This window comes from Dermacentor albipictus, chromosome 1 (genome assembly GCF_038994185.2).
Source record: "Dermacentor albipictus isolate Rhodes 1998 colony chromosome 1, USDA_Dalb.pri_finalv2, whole genome shotgun sequence".
NCBI lineage: Eukaryota > Metazoa > Arthropoda > Arachnida > Ixodida > Ixodidae > Dermacentor > Dermacentor albipictus.
Genome location: NC_091821.1, coordinates 232,656,472 through 232,675,244, shown reverse-complemented (window position 1 = coordinate 232,675,244; position 18,773 = coordinate 232,656,472). Strand labels below are relative to the sequence as shown.

Below are 18,773 nucleotides of genomic sequence, written 5' to 3'. Positions count from 1 at the left end.
AAAGCCCTAGCCCGGAAGCTGGAAGAGAACCCCAGGGTCCTCTACACGGACGCCTCGCTCCGAAAACACAGTGATCGTGCAGCGGTGGTGGTTACATCAAAAGACAGGCCGATCGTCAGCGCGTCCCTGAAGACAACAGACCCCGCAGTTGCCGAAGAAGCGGCCGTGGCCCTCGCACTCACACAGCCGAGCGTGGACACCGTAGTCACCGACTCAAAGACAGCCTACAGAAGCTTCCGCAGGGGGCTAATCTCCTCCGCGACCCGAGCCATTCTAGCCAAGCACAAGTCTCCGGGAAGAGCCATAGAGCTCGTGTGGGTCCCGGCTGACTCGCAAATAGCAGGCAACACCATCGCCGACTACCATGTCCGAGAAATGTCAATCCAGGTCGAGCACGAGCCGGAAGAGCTACCGCACCCGGTTACCAGCTTTCGGGACATTACCCGGATGTACCGAGAGGAAAGGTGCAGACTGCCAGAACCGCATCCCGAACTCACCAGGCAACAACAGACGATCCTGCGTCGAGCGCAGGCGGGATCGCTTGCGCATCCCGTACTGATGAACTGCATGTACCTTGCGGAATACGATATGCTCTGTCCTTTTTGCAGAAGAGAAAAGCGCACCCTGCCGCACGTCTTGGCAGAGTGCACAGAACTCAAGACACTCCTCCCCTTCCCACCAACACCCCCAATCCCCAACCCCTTGAGCGATGGGAGACCTTGTTATCCATCCCCGCCCTACCGATTCAGCTCGCACTGACCGACAGGGGCCAGGAGCTGCTGGAAACATATGGGTCCCGTAACTAGGAAACACTCCGTCTGGTGCCTGCGTGCACCGCCGATTCATTTCGGGCCCAGTGAATGTTGCTTCATCATCAGGCTCTACTTTACATTACCTTTGCGTACAACTCTTCCCGTCTCGAAACTGCTGGCTTTTCGCCATTTTACCTCTTGTATGGCCGTGAATCGACGCTACCACTGGACACTGTGCTTCCGTCCACCACAGCTTCAACTAGCACTTATGCCCGTGATGCTATCGCCCATGCTGACCATGCTCGCCAACTTGCGCGCGCTCGTCTACAAGTGTCTCAAGACAAACAGAAGCAACGCTACGACCTCTGTCACCGTGATGTCCTTTTTTTTTTTGTGCCCGGCACCCTCGCGTTGCTTTGGTCACCATCGCGTAAAGTTCGCCTTTGTGAAAAACTGCTTTCCTGCTACACAGGCCCATATCGCGTACTCCGACAAGTGACCGATGTCACCTATGAAATCGTTCTAGCCATGCCCACTACGTCCTCCGCTGTGACAACCAGTGACGTTGTCCACGTCGCCCGACTCAAACCCTACAACTCTCCACGCGCGTTGGATATTTAACAGCACCGTGACGGCGCTTTCGCCACCGGGGGGTAGTATTACGATATCATCGAGCGATGCTCAAGGGACGAGCCGCCGCGAGAACGACGACGAAGTGAATCTGTGCCCTTGGCGCGAGCGAGTGTCGGCGCCTGGCGATCTGGCTCCAGTGTAAATAGCCTCTTTCATCTGTCTTTCCACACGACGATATATATATATATATATATATATATATATATATATATATATATATATATATATATATATATATATATATATATATATATATATATATATATATATAAAGAACTTGAGTGGTGCTACAAGGTAAACAGAACAAGTATTTAGTTTCGACAGTTTCGATCGGTGGACCGATCTTCATCAGGGTTTACAAAAAATGGCAGTTCGGCCGGGTGCCCGGGTGCCCGGTCGTTCTTACATACATCAAACCGAGAGGAACAGTTGTGACAGTGATTGATTTTCGGCGCCTTGGCAGATTTACAGCGACCTTTGGCAGCTATGCAGGGCAAGAGGAAGGCGGAGTCAAATGTATGTAGAGCAAGGAGCGTTGTGCTCTTGCAATCTGGTTTCCAACATACCCGTGCACGCGAGCAGAGAGAATCTTTTTTCATCCATAAATTTGGAACGTACACTAAAGGAATTAATGAGAGTCCGGGGCGGCTGACGTGCCTCCGGGATATGCCGTGAAAGTGCATGGGAAACGCGAATACATGCTCTGTACTCTAAAATTGAGACGCTGGCTATTCACTGCTTGCTCACCCCTCCTCATGCGCCTCAAGGGGGCGAGCGGAAAACCAATAAATTCAGTTTCCTGGACCTTGCCACTGAAGTGGTCATTCTGAGTGACCTATCGCCATTCTTGAAATACGCACGTGCTGACGGTTGTCTGTTAAACGTTCAAAAACTGGACCACAAGGAGGCTATTTAACTCGGCTCCCTAAATCTAAGCCCATGGGCGCACTTGCTTTGCGAATCCCACGCATATATTCTTTTATGCGAAGCATATTAACGTAGGTTTCGGGCCTTCGCGCGAAGCCCGGCGGTGGCCACCATTGACCCTGAAGTGGGGTCACGTGACATGACGTCACGTGATGACGTCACACCGGCTGCGGATGGGGCCTCATATCGCGCCGTCGGTCGCCTCCCGGCGGTGGCCACCATTGACCCTGAAGTGAGATCACATGATGTGACGTCACGTGATGACGTCACACCGGCTGCAGATGGGGCCTCATATCGCGCCGTTGGACGTCGCCCGGCGGAGGCCTCCACGCTTCCGGTTCGCGCCGTCGCGCGCGACGCGGCGGCGGCGTCACCATCGCTGCATCACGTGATAGATGCTTCGCATCCACTGGGCTTAACCTTGATAAGCCTCCAATTTTTTTTGGAACTATATTTTTTTCTTTTTTTTTGCACCGTAGCTGGACCACAGAGTTGCCGGAATGGGCCGTGCCTTGTATATGTGTACTGTGACACTGTGTTTCTTTCCACAAGTTGCCGCTGTTCTGTCTTCCTTCTGGGCCCCTTCTCTATTGTGCCCCCCGCCACCCGATTCAACTTGCCCTCTCTCCCGCTACAACGGCAGCCCACGCACTGGTGCTGCGGAGCGACCGCTTTCTCCCTCCTTGCCTCGGGTGCACGGGAACCTAGCTGCCGCTTCTTCCCGCCCCCCTCACTCTCCGACTTATGTCTCCCTCCTCCTGTGTGCTTTTTCCTTTTCCTTTCCTTTTTCTTTCTTTTTCCTTTTTCCTCACTGACCTCCTTGCTCTACATACATTTGACTCCGCCTTCCTCTTGCCCTGCATAGCTGCCAAAGGCCGCTGTAAATCTGCCATGGCGCCGAAAATCAATCACTGTCACAACTGTTCCTCTCGGTTTGATGTATGTAAGAACGACCGGGCACCCGGGCACCCGGCCGAACTGCCATTTTTTTGTAAACCCTGATGAAGATCGACCCACCGATCGAAACTGTCGAAATTAAATACTTGTTCTGTTTACCTTGTAGCACCACTCGACTCAAGCTCTTTACGTTTGAAAGGTAGCCTGAAGAATCCCTCTTTGCCTACACTATATATATATATATATATATATATATATATATATATATATATATATATATATATATATATATATATATGTATATATGTATATATATATATATATATATATATATATATTAGCGATACAACAGGCGCTTATGAGACATGGCGCAAAGGAAGACGAAGACGGGCATCTGGGGCGTGGCACGAGCTGGTTACTATCGTAGTCTCTGGTTGCGCTGCTGTTGCATATACAGAGTAAATAGTCTCTTTTGTATGAGTCTTTCTGCACGTAACAGTTTGGTGGAGGTTTGCGATGCCAGTCCTCTCCACGGAGCTCCGCGCAGCGGTCGTTACATCGAGCTCGTTACCATGCCTCCGAGCGATGAGACCCCATCATCGTCGGCCGCGATTTGTCAGACTGCTGCAGTCGTGACGCTTGCCCGCGCTCGCGATCCTGGTCTGTTTGCGGCTTGGACGACACTGACGTCGAAGAGTGGATCAACCTCTATGAATGCGTCAGCACTAATAACAGGTGGGATCGAACGATCATGCTCGCTATAAAAACGTCGTTTTTTACCCGACCAGCATCTCTCGCGTCTGGTACCGAACACACGAAGGTGAATTAACAAGGTGGGACATATTCCAAGGAAAACTCCGCGAACTGTTCGGCGACCCCTTCGGGCGCACGGTCGCAGCAAAGGAGGCCCTTGCGAGGCGTGCTCAGTCCCACAGAGCCCTACGTCACACACATACAAGACGTCTTGGCTCGATTGCCGCAGAGCTGACGACAAGATGTCTGAAATACACAAAGTGGCCCACATGTTAGAGCGTATCGCAGACGCCTTCAACTTGCGGGTTTTCGGCAAGGTTTCAACTATTGACGCCATTATTAAAGAATTTCGCCGCTTCGAACAAGCGAAGAGCCGTCGTATCTTGTCGTATCACGCCCCACATCGTGCGCCGTACGTCGACTTGTGAGGACCATGCACGCCAGCCAATCCCATGCGAGAACATAACTCGCGTCGTGCGCCGCTAGCTCGAGGCCGTTTCTTCGCCATCAATCCTACACCGCGACGCCCACCGATCCGTCACCAGCCACGCGCTTGCCGTGATCCAGGCCGTTGTCCAACAAGAACTTGAAAAAAATGGGTCTCAACTCCCTGTGTCGTCGACCCACAAATTCAGCGTGCAGCGCGACTCACGCGGCCCTCCTCGTCCCCGACAATCCTTTCTTGCCACACACCGCAACCCGTCTGAATGGCACACCTCTGACGACAAGCCCATGTTTCCGTTGCTGCCGCATTGACACCATCGCTCGTCACTGCCGCAACCGATGGCCAACTCCGTCTCCAACATACAACAGTGCCTATTCCGCGAAATAGGCACTGTTGCACGGAATAGTGCCTATTCCGCGCATAATAGTAGGTGCAGATCTGCACCTTAGATATGGGACCTTTTCCTGAGGCTTCTTCGAGTTCACCAGACCACATCGAATCGCGCCACAGCTAATTAAGGAGCGCAGAAGCACATCTACCCCGTTCCCGAGGCGCGGCACGTGCAAACGGGTTGGCGTCCCCCACCTCGTGCGCCGCAGGTGGAGCTATTCACTGCTTGACTCTTCCCGAAAGTGTAGCGGGAGCCTGGCACTGTTCTAAGTAACGCAGGTCCCGAGCGAAGCTGCTTTGCAGCACTGAAACGTCGCCCCCTTTTGCCTATTGTGACGGCGCTTGCTTGCAAGCCAGCAAGGCAATACCGCAGAGAGAACTAAGCCCTCGGACAAGTGGAGCCCAAGGTGCGACCCTCTGCGCCGAGTGTGACACAATCGCACGGGCGCCTACCATTGGCCGAAAATGACGACACCAGGCGGGCTCGCCGATTGGCCGAAAATGGCGTCACCTGAGCGGGCTCGCCGAGTGGCCGAACGTGACGTGACTTCGAGACACCGAAGGGCTTAAAAGCCAGAGACCGGTAGCAGCAGGAGAGCATTCCTTCATTCATCGCTTTCGAGCTTCTTGCCACGGGCCGCAGCGTCCGAGTTGCTGCCGGCCCGTAATTACTTTATGACTGTTAATTTCTTTGTACTCTCACTGTAAATAATGTAAATAAACCTCCAGTTTTCATCTCAAAGTCCTCCTCAACCTCGGCCAACTCCCGCACCCAACGGCAAGGTCCAATATCTGGGGGACAGCGATTGGGATTGTTCTCCAAATCCAACAACCTACTATTATGCACGCCTGCTCTATCCAGCGCTAGGGTGGCCCATTCTAGCCACCCTACCAGCGCCAGCTTACCTTCTCCTACCATCCACAAACCAACAGCCTGACCGAGCGACTGAACCGGACCCTTACAGATATGCTGGTGAAATAAGTTTCAGCTGATCATCTCGATCGGAACCTAGCTCTACCGTACGGGCTGTTTCAGCCAGGAAAACTTGGAGTGCATTGCACCGCGATGCGGCGAACGCTCGAGTCAGGCGGCGGTGGCAGCTCGCGCAGGCGCAGATGCTCGAGGGTCGGACTCTTGAACCGCGTCGTCTGCTACGGCGGGGCGCGCTGGCCGCGTTGTTGGGAAGCGTGCTACTGCTGTCGGAGGCATCGCGATGCAAAAGTTAACCCCTACGCGTGAAACAGCCAGTACATTACTTTCGCCTATAATTCTCGCCTGGTCACCGCCGGCTGTTCACCGTTTTTCCTCTTGTATGGCCGTAACCAACTGGGCCGTAACCTACGCTACCGGTCAACACCTTGCTACCATCGATACCGATCTCAGCAAGTGAACATGCGCGTGATTCCATCGCTCGCGCTGACTACGCTCGACAACTTGCACGCGCTCGCCTATCAGTGTCGCAAGACAACCAGAAGCGTCCCTACAACCTCTGTCACTGTGAAGAGCATTTTTCGCCGGGCACCCTAGTGCTCCTTTGGACGTCTTCCCGTCGAGTAGGCCTTTACGAGAAACTCCCGTCTTGTTATACCATCGCGTGGTTCGCCAAGTCACTGACAGTTCTTTATTATATGCTGACATCACCTACGAAATCGTCCCAGTCAGCCTCGCAACGTCCTCCGCTCCGACTACCAGTGATATCGTCCACGTCGCCAGGCTCAAGCCCCACAACTCCGCTTGCCACTGATATCTAGCGGCACCGGGACGGTGATTTTGCCACCGGGGGCTGTGTTGCGATACAAAAGGCGCTTTTAAAACATGGCGCAAATGAAGACGAAGACGGGCGCCTGGGCTTCGCACGAGCTGCTTGCCATCTTGGTGTCTGGCTGCGCTTTTCTTGTAAATACAACGTAAATAGTCTTTTGTCAGCGTCTTCCCGCACGTAACAATATAATGATTGATAAATTTCTACATTGAAAAGCACTGGCTCGGGGAGTGGGGTATATAGAAGGGAAGGAGATCCCGAACGACGGTTAATAGTAACTGGTTCCTTCTTCTACGTTTTTTTTCTCCTTTACTTCGGACATCATTAAAAAAAAAAGCACACAAAAGTTACTCGAATGGCGTCACTACAGATTATAGAAGAGTTGATTGTTGGGTTAGTTGGTTTTTCATACTTGGAACAACTTAGCTCAATGAAAACCAGAGACAAGAAAGGTGGACAAAGAGTACAGCAAACGTACGAAACACCGTGAACCACACCGCAAGTCGAGGGATAGCCTTCGAGTTTGGCTAAGGTCCCTAGATAAAAAAAAAAAAAAAAAAAAAAAAAACTTTACCTAGGGACCTTAAGTTTGGCGCGTCGTGGGGGACAAAATGAGGAATAGTGGCGTCTCCGAGTAAACCTAAAATCAAATCTGAAATATGTGCCACACGTACCGAGGCGGAGCGTTGTGCGCACGCCCCGCCCCGTCATAGCCTTTGCAGCGCAAGGAGCGGGAGCACCGCGAAGGGCATCATACGTATGCGATCTTTATTGTCAGTTGTAGTCCGCAACCACCCACGTACGCAGCGCGCGCGCACGAACGCCAATAGTTGGCTCGACGCAAAAATTGAGAAGGGGATCGCCGACTCTCACGCGCTGGAGCCGGATGGATGGATGGTAAGGTCCCTCTATAATGAGGGACTTTAATGGATGGAAGGTAGGAGCGTCCCCTTTGAAACGGGGCCAACGGGGCGATGGCAGTTGCCACCATGCTCAGCTTTTTATTCTGCCTTTTATTTTTGTTTACCTCTATTGTGCGTTATTAAATTTCGCGATTTTTTTTTAAATACGTCTTCCTACCCTTTTAACCTCTCTGCTTTTGAGCCACCAATCCTCCAATCGCCTTTTGCTTATTTCCACCGCATATTTATTTTCATGACTATTATCATCTCTGAACCCTAGGGCCTCAGGAAGCGTGACTGTGGCCGCATCAACATCGGGATTGATACCATCACATGCCATCACATTTTAGTATGAGGTGTTCCATTTTTTCTACATATTTACCACACACAGTACATGTCTCTTCTTCGTTAAATTTCTTTTTATAGCTTTGAGTTCTAAGACATCCTGACCTAGCTTCCAGAGTAGAGCACTGCCTCTTAAAACGCTTCCTTCCTGATCTGCTGTTTCCAGTATCGATATAGTTCCACACTATGCTTCTTTTCCATTGAATTTATGAAATTTTTACCTTCCACGTTTTTAACCTGTCATTTAATGCACCGTCTTTCTTTGTCCTCGTGTCTGGCGTACTTACTGGTTCTTCCTAGTTCTTTTGCGCCACTGCGAGTCAACGCTCTTTCTGTATATGTATTTAAATACCTTAGCTGCCCACCTGTTATCGTCCAATTTCCTCTGATGTTTTTCGTATAGGATTTTACTCCGAGCTTCCCTTACTTCGAACGATGCCCAGCCTATATCCCCCTGTACTGCTTCGTTTGTGGTTTTCCCGTGGACACCTAGTGGTCATCTTCCCAGAGCTCTCCGATTTACTTCTAGTCTCGACTGAACCTCTGCCCTTAAACACAGGACCGCATTCCCGAAAGTAAGCCCCGGCAGCATTACTTCCTTCCAAATACCTCTCAGTACCTCATACCTGTCGTACCCCCACAATGCCCTATGTTTCATGATCCCGGCATCTCTTCGCCCTTTTGCTATGAGAGGCTGTTCGTGCTTTTCCGTGTAAATTTTCCGGTAGTGTGCTACTCAGCACCACCATAGGCCAGCTCCTGAAACTGTGTAGCTAAATATGAGCTGCCACGAAGTCAAGCCAGAGGCATGTTTTCGGCAAGAGCCATATCGAGAAAATGCACTCTTGTGGACATGCAAGAACACGCGAGAACGTATCGCAAAGCCCACAGCCGACGCTACGCAGCTTTTGGAAATCTGCGGGCGCATGCAAGAGCCCGTGCCTTCTCCTGCGTACTGCGCATTGTTGCCTCCGCGGGTTGTCTGCGTACGCAGAGCTGCTGCGGACGCCAAACTGAAACTGCCTAATAACTCCGCTCCTGCTGAACGCCTTGAAGTACTTATTGCGGCAAACTACCGTATTTACTCGCATAATGATCGCACTCGCGTAATGATCGCACCCCTGAATTTTGTCGTAAAAATTCGATTTTTTTTTTATTTCCCGTATAATGATCGCACCCTGAACTTGCCGCAGCGATATGTCGTGTGCCATGTCTAGCTAATAATGATCGCGCTTACCATCTGTCGAATGCTACGCGAACGACTCGTATGCACGCACCAAACATGCTTAAGTAGATGCCTCATTTCATTACTTTCATCACTTTCCGCACAAGCAAACTTGCCTTTATTATGGGTAGGCTTTATAATGGTTGTAGTCAACAAAAACAAAAAAGGCGCCTTTCGATTCTTTTCATCTGCACTCGTGAGCACGCAACAAATCGCGCGCGGCAATGATAGTAGCCACGTTTACACTGATACGTTAAAAGTGTACCCTGTTCATACGCCAACGCTTGTAACACAGCTAAGATATTCGCCCACCCTTAGCGGAAACGTGCCGTGTTAGGATAGTAGTGAAAACAGGTGCCGCAGTTTCCGCAGCACGCCGGCCATGGGTTTCTGTCACTGGCACCTAAGCGCGCCCATCTGTTTCTGTCCCCTCAAAGTGGACATGGCTACGTTATTGCCGCAAACTTGCCGATATTAACAATATTATTCATCAGCTTGGGTTCTCTAACGTCGAAAGTTTTCTAACAATCGTGCATCATACTTTCAATTACACATGGCGAATGCCCAAAGACACACGCTACATCTACAATGCTTTCATTAAAAGAAACCATTGCAGATAAAAAGCGAGCCAGTTTTTACCGTAGTCATGTTGTTCGAGCAAGCTGGTTGGTGCGTTTCACTCCACTTTCAGTGTAGTGAACTTAGCAAACTGATAGTAAGTTTTTGCTGTTTCTGACAGACACACCACTTCACGGAGCATGTTAGCCAAAAAAGCTTAAGCCATAAAATTTTCTTTTTTCTCTAATGAAAAAGAGAAGCAATGTTGCACAAATATCAGCATTCAATGAACATGCAAGCCAATTGCAATGGTAGCTCCTAGTGGCCTACCAAGTACATATCTTGTTTGTACCTGAAATACATCTTAGTACACAAAGTGTAAATGTTGTCACAGACCAACAAATGTCAAAATTGGCATTTCGGTGCCCTTCTGGGAACCTCATTCACACAAGAATGAAATGGCCATCACTGAAATAATTCAGTACACTTGCTTATGTAGCGAAGTGACTTCGCTACTTATTCTTGTAATATACACTATCTTATATTTCAGACTTATAGGGTCTCCGTCACACCCTTGACTACATGAAGTAAATCTTGCATGTCCATCTTGTTTTTATATCAAAGATAGTTTTTATGTACCTAGTTAAGGCTCGTTACTTGCTATGATGCCTGTGCTATACAGAAAAGTGGCTGCTCCAGAAACATGAATGCACAGGCATCATTATACTACATTATCTTACAGGCCTTGCAATTCCCTTTGTCCCTATTACCAGAGCAGAAAGCAAGGACTTTTCTTGCAAACAACTTTCAAAACACTGCAACATGCACTGATGGAATGCTTTTATTGACTGTTGGCAACTGATCTGAATGAGTCTGAAAACTAATGAAGACATTCACACAAAACCGTCATGCACCATTTATGAACATTGTCATTTACTGCAAAGATGACTGTGCATGAATTAAAGAAAGGGCAAGAAATTGCTTAGCATCTAACAGTATTGTATGCATGAAGACTGAAGACAGTTTATTCTGTAAATTTATATAATAATATGAACAGACACACTTGGCAGTAAAATTTCAGATTTATCCAAACTGAAAACTGAAGCCTCCTGGAAAGCCAAACCCTGCATCATGTTGGAAGGAACTACCACCGGTGGAGAAGAATCCAGGGGCTTCGAAGAATGTCCTAAAAACATGCGGGCTGGCATCTGAAAGTGTGGAAGGAAAAAAAAAAAAGTGTGAATAACAGGAGTACAAGTTGATCAGTCAAGCCTGCTGAGAAGGTTTTTGCCTACCTGAAGAAAAGCTGTCCATGTCTTCCAAATCGCGGCCTTCATCATAACGCATGCGCTTCTTGGGGTCAGAGAGAATGTTGTAGGCCTCACCAAGCTCTTTGAACTTTTTCTCTTGTTCCCGCTTCATGTCCTCAGAAGCATTGGAATGTCGATCTGAAGGAGTGAAAAAACATTACCATGTTAACTGTCAAACTGTGAATACTGTCAAACAATACTTGCACAGCCTAAAATGGCATTACAACATAATACAAGAAAAACAAAAACAGGTCCACAGAAATATTAGCCACTTTTCGAAACAGGGGATCTAAAGCTAGCAAACACAATCAGCCAGCTGTAGAAAAGAACGCAGAAGGAGTACAAAAATATGGATTGGGCGTGCTATTCATAAAATTCCATATTTACAGCTACAGGGGCTGTGCCAAAGCACTTCCAATTCAGTCCTTTATGTATTTATGTATGATTATGTATTTATGTGCTCATATTAATGCAAATTTGTTGGGTCCCAAAAGTGTGTACTTTGTCATTATATACGTTAATTATGTTAAATAAACTTTCAAACCTTCAACACTTCCTGAGCCAGGATGAGATGAATCTTGTGAAAGCACCTTTAATGAAATTGAATCTTAGTGGTGCCGTGCAAACATTGTCACACTGTTCTAGAAATACATACAATAGTCTTTCTTTTATGCTGCTTCCAATATCACTGTCACAATGTTAGAAACATGTATTTCTTAGCCAAACTATTGTATTTGTATTTCGTTATTTGTTTTGCATTGTATTCCCAACATTCATTGCTTCATGTCCTATTTACGTTTGTAAAGTGTTTACATTTTTTACGCTATGTGCAAACCTGCTGTACCCACCCTGTTACGGCCAAGACGGCCAACAGTATTTGAAAATAAATAAATAAATAAAAAATAAATAAATCTTTGCAAGTGATTGCCTGATAATCAAGTCGTCTTCCATGCTGTCGAGCTTGTTTGAGATGAACAACATCTTACGCAGAACCATTTCATTCGGGGGCAGTGCCATGTCCCTACAAGGTCCGTAGAGCACTTCCGACCCGCCTTGGTAATTAAAGAGGGCCTCCCGCTGGTCCCACCATCAATCGTCTACTCATTGATGCCAAGCCATTGAGCTGCGGTGGAGTTTACCAGCTCCTTGGCCACCAAAATTGCGCATCTCTTGAAGCAGGCATCATACCGAACGCAATGCGTCTATATAACGTCACAAATGAATGGAGTCAAAATGTGAAAGGCCACAGAATACTGCACCACTGTAATCGTACGACCAGTCACACGCACAGTGAAAATGGTGTAAATCAGACCAAAAAACAGGTTTCGACTATGGTCGGCTTGTCTACAGATTGAATGGAGACCTAATGGTACAGGTTGGTAATAGAAGTGTGCGATTATACGAAACTTTCGAATAATGAACTGAATACTCCCCTATTTGATTCGTACTTGAATCAAATGGTCGCTATTCGAAAAGCTGAATATTTTTCAAATATTTTTTGGATATTTCACGTCATTGACTGTGCACGATCCAACATGAAATTGAAGCAAAACTACGATAACTTTTATCCCTTGCACAGCTGACATTATGTACCAGAGCACGTTGTCACTCAGGGAGCCAGGCTTTTCCAGTAAAACCCCAATGAATCACAATAAAATTATGAACATTTGAAATTGTGAAAATTGAGAACAGATTTTCTAGTGTCATGAATAACGCAATGTGAAAATAGTTTGACATTGCTGGTGAGAACACTGTATGTATATTATTCACAAAAATTGAGAACAACTTTCGATATTTGATTCGCTTGTGGCACTATTCTATTCATTTTCAATTCAGTCTAAAAAACTACTATCCGTACACCCCTAGTTGCCAATGTAAGAAAGAATCCGAGGGATTTAGAATGTGTTTTAAAATGGTCAAGTATGCTGTTATTCGTATGTAATGTGAGGGTCGAGTTCAAGCAACAAAAAATGTGGAGAAAAAAATTGTGTTACAATAAAATAAATATGGTAGTTTGCATGCCAGTCAGCTCGATGCAATGGCTGAAGGCTGCACAATGACTGCTGTTAGAATCTGGGCAGGTGCCGCCAAATTGACCCTTCCATCCTTCCCTGGTCCTCTGCTTTTGCTCTTCCCCTCTTACCTTCTCCCTCTTCTTATTCCCCGTCACATGCTCAATAAATAAGCTTGGCTGCCAGTAGCACAATTGTAGTGCAAGTGCATGCATCAGTTTTGCGCGCCACCATGCGATCGCTACCTCTTGTTCCTGTTATGCATCCTCCTGCCTGCTTCACGTCCGAAGCGATACTGCTTTCGATTATACGAAGAACAATCCGAAAGTAAGTTTAATCATATTTTTTTTAAAAGAGAAGATGGTACACCAGGAGCAACAATCGCCATAAGAATCCACGCCCATTGCAGGTTCAACGACGGAAGGAGCATCAGCGGAGGGCGAATGAGGCATGCGCAGAGAGCTGAAGAAGAGATAAAGTAGCAGCAGACTGCCGTGCCTGAGGTTATTCGAGTACAAATCACAATGGCAGAAAGGTGTGTGCTGATAACAGGGTTGCAAATGGGAGTGCGTGCTGTTATCTGGTATGAATGGGCACGTGGGACTAGTATGTCCGTCATCCATAAAAATTCTACAGGTCGTGTATAGTGAAGATGTCATGTCTCATCAAACGGTTGGTCGCTGGTGCTGCTTATTCAGTGAAGGAAGGCAGTGTGTGGAGGATGAAGGTCGAAGTGGGCGTCCCTCCACATCGACGAATGAAAACAACATTACTAGAGTACAGGGCATGGTGTTAGCGGACAGGCGCATAATGGTGTCAGACGTCTCCACACTGAGCATTGGTACTGCTCAGGCCCGTCACATGCAGCACGATATGTTGGGTTACCGAAAAGTGTCTGCAAGATGAGTGCTGAGAAGTCTGACCCCAGATCACAAGAGTGCAAGAATAGGAATTAGCCTCCATCACTTGATGCAGTACACGCGAGAGGGAGATGAGTTCCTGTGCAGAATCATCACAGGCGATGAGACATGGGTGCACCACTTTACCCCAGAAACTAAAGCCGCCTCAATGACGTAGAAGCATCCCTGTTCACCAATCAGCAAAAATTCAAAACGTCACCCTTCTTAGGAAAGGTTATGGCCACAATACAGTGTTCTGGGACCCAAAAGGTGTGATTCTCCTTGATTTCCTCCATGAAGGGACGATCAATACGGCATGCTACTGCGATCCCTCACCAAACTCGGGTCTCATTCGACGAAACAGACCAGGGCCCTCGAGTGAAGGTGTTGTGCTCTTATACGACAATGCAAAACCACACACAGCAAGGCTCACGCAAGATCACATTCATCGCTTCGGATGAGAGAGAGGATTGCCCAGCGCCACGTTCTTGCCCTATCGGACTTTTACCTGTTCCCTGCATTGAAAGCCGCGCTCCCGGGACGTCGCTTCCAAAACAATGCTGAGGTGGAGCAGGTTGTGCAACAATTCAACAATTCCTTGCATAGCAGGGCACCGAGTTTTACCAGAGTGGTTTCTCCAAACTGATTGCACGTTATGACAAATGTCTCAATGTCGGCGGCAACTACGTGGAAAAATAGTGCAAGGTGTATAGTTCATAATGACAGGGTGTATTTTTTATTTTTTTGGCAATAAAGTTTCCGCGTGAAAATAAATGACGAAACTTACTTTCGAAATGTCCCTCATACTTTCAAATGCCTGAACAGAGGCTTGCCTTGTTGGGAAGATTGACTTATAACCCGAATAAACATAAAGAACAATTACCAGGGTGGTGTAGGAGGGCACGCTTCCTGTAGGCCTTTTTGATGTCATCGACAGTTGCATCCTTTGGGATTCCAAGAACCTTGTAGTAGTCCTTGCGCTTGCTCTTCTTCAGCTCTAATTTTGCCTGATCTAGCAGTCGTTTGTTTTCTGAGACGCCAAGAGAAAAATAAATGTAGGCACGCACACACGCACACATGCGTACACACACAGGCACGCACACTCGCTCGCTCACTCACTCACTCACACACTCACTCACTCACACACTCACACACTCACTCACTCACTCACTCACTCACTCACTCACTCACTCACTCACTCACTCACTCACTCACTCACTCACTCACTCACTCACTCACTCACTCACTCACTCACTCAGTCCTGAGGCAGCATTCTAAAGGAGTGCAATTTAGCAAGAAAGAAAAGGTCTTTGCAGTCAGAAATGCATTTAAACATGCTTTGCGACTTTCATTGGTAGCATATTAACTAGGCCAGCTTTCCAGGTGCTTTAGGTTTTTGATGCTGCTTTCACAGTGCACAGACATTTTGTATACACCTACCACATCTCAGCACAATGAAGTTTCAAATCTTATGCAACCTCTGCATCAGATACACATCTTAACGCTAAATTAGAAGAAAGGCATTTAAAAAAAAAAAAAAACACCTAAGCAGGAAATTACGCTTTGAAGGAAAATTTTAGCCTGTATGGCATCTGGTTGCACTGTGGGAAGTCGACTGTGAGAGCTTCAGCGTAAAGGCACGTGTTGGGGCACAACATGGCATGGTGTTTGCATGGCATAATATAGCTGAGCAAGTGATTTAACACTGGTGGTCAGTGATGCGTGAACAAAGCACCAGTGCGTATCATGAATGTTGTAGAGAGGAGGAAGTAGAAATAATTGAAGCAGCATAATGCATGACTGCCATAACAGCAGAAAAGCAATCATTATGTCATTATTGGGAGACAGACAAGTCGCAGTTCAATGGCTTTGGTAAATTCCTCCACAGGGTGGTGCAAAAAAGTTTTTAACCCCCAACTTGCACATACTACTGCTATGGTGACGAAACTCCAGTAAAAGAATGAAAAGCACCTCGAGTATGGTCTTTCCGCAAGATACGCTCGTAGTCCCGCACAGCCTCTTCATACATTTCCAGATCCATGTAGCTGAAAATACATAGAAGCAAACCTTTTGTAGATAGTATGTCCACATTCATAATGTACAGAACAAGCAGACCTTTGTAGTATGTAAAACACTTACGTTTTGGCCCGCCTCAAGTAAGCCTTCAGGTAATCCTCATTCAGAGATATCGCAGTAGTGCAGTCTTCAACTGTTTGGTTGAGCTTGTTAATCTGTGTGCCAGGAGAAAACATTACCATAAGAATTAAATTTTGGCATAATAGTTTTGCAGAAACGCACAAAGTGGAGAGAAGTAATTAATAAAGGGAAAATTAGACATACACCTAATCTAGGGGCTTAGTCAGGGGGGGGGGTGTCCTATGGGGCTTCAGCCCCCCCCCCCCCGCCCGAAATTTTTTCATGCAGTCATGCACCGCTGACCAAAACAACCCCCAGTGCTGGAAATCATTCTGAATTTTGTCTAGAACGTCCTTTTCAAGCTCGAAAAGACATTTCAGCGCAAACATTGCGAAATTGAGCTGGAATTGAATCAGGGGCATGTTAGAACGGGAGCAAATACTGTAAAATAAGTCAGCGGCGCATTGCAACGAATCACTGGATAATTAATATAATCGATCCCTTCAGGATTGGATTAATAGAGGTCAACTGAACAGGTCACGTGACAGGACATCATAATACAGGGCATCTCAAATTGCTCTACTTACCCCTGTATTCCCAAATGCGCATTACTTAGAAGCCATGACTTCACATGGTCACGTCCGGCACAAGATAATGCCTGTCATGAATGAGCCGAAGGAAATGCAATAAGCATCTTGGGCATGCTCACGTCAGGTGTTATCTAGTGCCAGATTTGACCAAGCAAAGTCGTGCCTTCAAGTTAAGGCGGGACTCAGTAGGAGGGTTACACTACAACAGATGTTTCGATACACATGCTGTATTACTAACAAAAACATATCACACCAACATTCAATTCTTATTTGCAGTCTATAACCTTCACAAGGAAATATAAACTATCAGTATTTGCTCAGTATTAACAGTATTTGCTCCCGTGTTAGAATGGGAACATTACCGTCAAATAAGTCAGCGGCGCATTGCAACGAATCACTGGATAATTAATATAATCGATCCCTTCAGGATTGGATTAATAGAGGTCAACTGAACAGGTCACGTTACAGGACATCATAATACAGGGCATCTCAAATTGCTCTACTTACCTTCGTATCCCCAAATGCGCATTACTTAGAAGCTATGACTTCACATGGTCACGTCCGGCACAAGATAATGCCTGTCATGAATGAGCCAAAGGAAATGCAATAAGCATCTTGGGCATGCTCACGTCAGGCGTTATATCTAGTGCCGGATTTGACCAAGTAAAGTCGTGCCTCAGTGACTCAGTAGGAGGGTTACACTACAACAGATGTTTCGATACACATGCTGTATTACTAACAAAAACATATCACACCAACATTCAATTCTTATTTCCAGTCTATAACCCACACAAGAAAATATAAACTATCACACCTGTGTTGAATAAAGAAAGTATAAGCACTTACAACGTTTGCTGCTCTTCCCTGGCACATCAGTGGCCAGGGAAAACCAGCAAACATGCTGTCGCTTCACAATCCTTTCAGCTTTGTTGCACAGATTATGGCTCTTTTCACGTGGCTGCCTCCCAGTAGGAAAACTGTCGTCACAACTACGTCATCAACCTTGTTCATGGTGGGTCTTGTCAACAGCGGCGCTTCGTATCGGAATGTAGCACCAACTGCTTTTCTTGGGATTCACGAGGGGGCACCATCATCGATGACAACGGCTTCTGCCACTCATATAAAAGCCTGGAAATTGTCTTCCTTCAGTGGCCAGGGAAGAGCGGCAAACATGCTGTTGCCTTAAAATCATTTCTGCTTTGTTGTACAGGTTAGTAGATAACAACCTTTGCACACTAGACGTTCTAGGAATCATTATTTGCTGCTCTTCCCTGGCCCACTTGTTTTATTTGACATTGCCAGCGAATGTGTATGTGTAGTCAAGTTACTTCTGTCTGGGGACGTGGAATTGAACCCTGGTCCTAGGGCCGGCCAGAATGGCGACGTCCTCGCCACTATTACTGCTTTGTCAACCAAGTCAAAAGCTTGCCATGCTGAGCTGATCGATATGCTTACACTCGTCAAAAAATAACCAAGAGCAACTGGATAAAAGGGTATCTGACTTGGCTACCTGTCTTGCTGATGCCGAGTTCCTTTTTGAGTCATTCGACACATCCGAAGGTATTACGAATCTGCCAGGCATTATCAACGAAGCCGTCAGCGATCCCGCCACTGCTTCGAATTCACGTTTAGATGAGCTCCAAAGATCACGTCGGGATAACCTTATTTTCTATGGCCTCGCAGACAACCCATCTGAAACATGGACACAATCTGAACATCATGTACACGACGTCCCTTCTAGAACTTTAATTCTTAGTTTCTCTGACGATGGTATCTCCTGTGCTCATAGATTAGGCCAATACAATGCCAAACGATCACGAACCGTTATTGTTAAAATTGCTTCGTCAAAACTACAGGAATATTTAATTTCTCAGTGGTCCCAATTCCGTAACTCAAGCGTCTCAGTGGGTGAAGATTTTTGCGTGGTTACGCGTCAATCGCATAAAAACCTAGTTGAATTGGTAAAGGCCAGTGGCCAACAATTCATGCTTCATTTCAATAAACTGTATATTAACAAGAAGTGCTATATACTGTCATGTTGCTCATCAAGTACGTGAAATGAATCCTTCTGATGGCATGACTGCCAACAGTACTAACATATCCACTGCCAGTTCAAGCAATTCCCGTACACCACAGTTATAGCCACCCCATGGTACCAAAGAAAGATCGGTTTCCATCCTGTATTCCAACATACGCAGTGTATGCAATAAGCGCGACCAGCTGTCCTCAGTTATCA

At 46.9% G+C, this 18,773-nt stretch overlaps 1 protein-coding gene across 5 annotated transcripts in view; it reads right to left on the bottom strand.

Moving 5' to 3' along the window:
- Nucleotides 1-10,413: 10,413 nt before the first annotated feature.
- The window catches only part of LOC135897280 (dnaJ homolog subfamily C member 7-like), a 116,466-nt gene continuing 108,106 nt past the window's right edge, over nt 10,414-18,773 (bottom strand). For all 5 annotated transcript variants that reach the window (XM_065425885.2, XM_065425883.1, XM_065425886.2 and 2 more), the window contains exons 7-11: nt 15,951-16,042; nt 15,783-15,856; nt 14,695-14,841; nt 10,886-11,038; nt 10,414-10,798 (exon numbers count right to left, since the gene is read on the bottom strand). In XM_065425885.2, the coding sequence (XP_065281957.1) occupies nt 10,674-10,798; nt 10,886-11,038; nt 14,695-14,841; nt 15,783-15,856; nt 15,951-16,042 (591 nt within the window). In that variant the 3' untranslated portion in view covers nt 10,414-10,673. The remainder of the gene's footprint in view (nt 10,799-10,885; nt 11,039-14,694; nt 14,842-15,782; nt 15,857-15,950; nt 16,043-18,773) is intronic.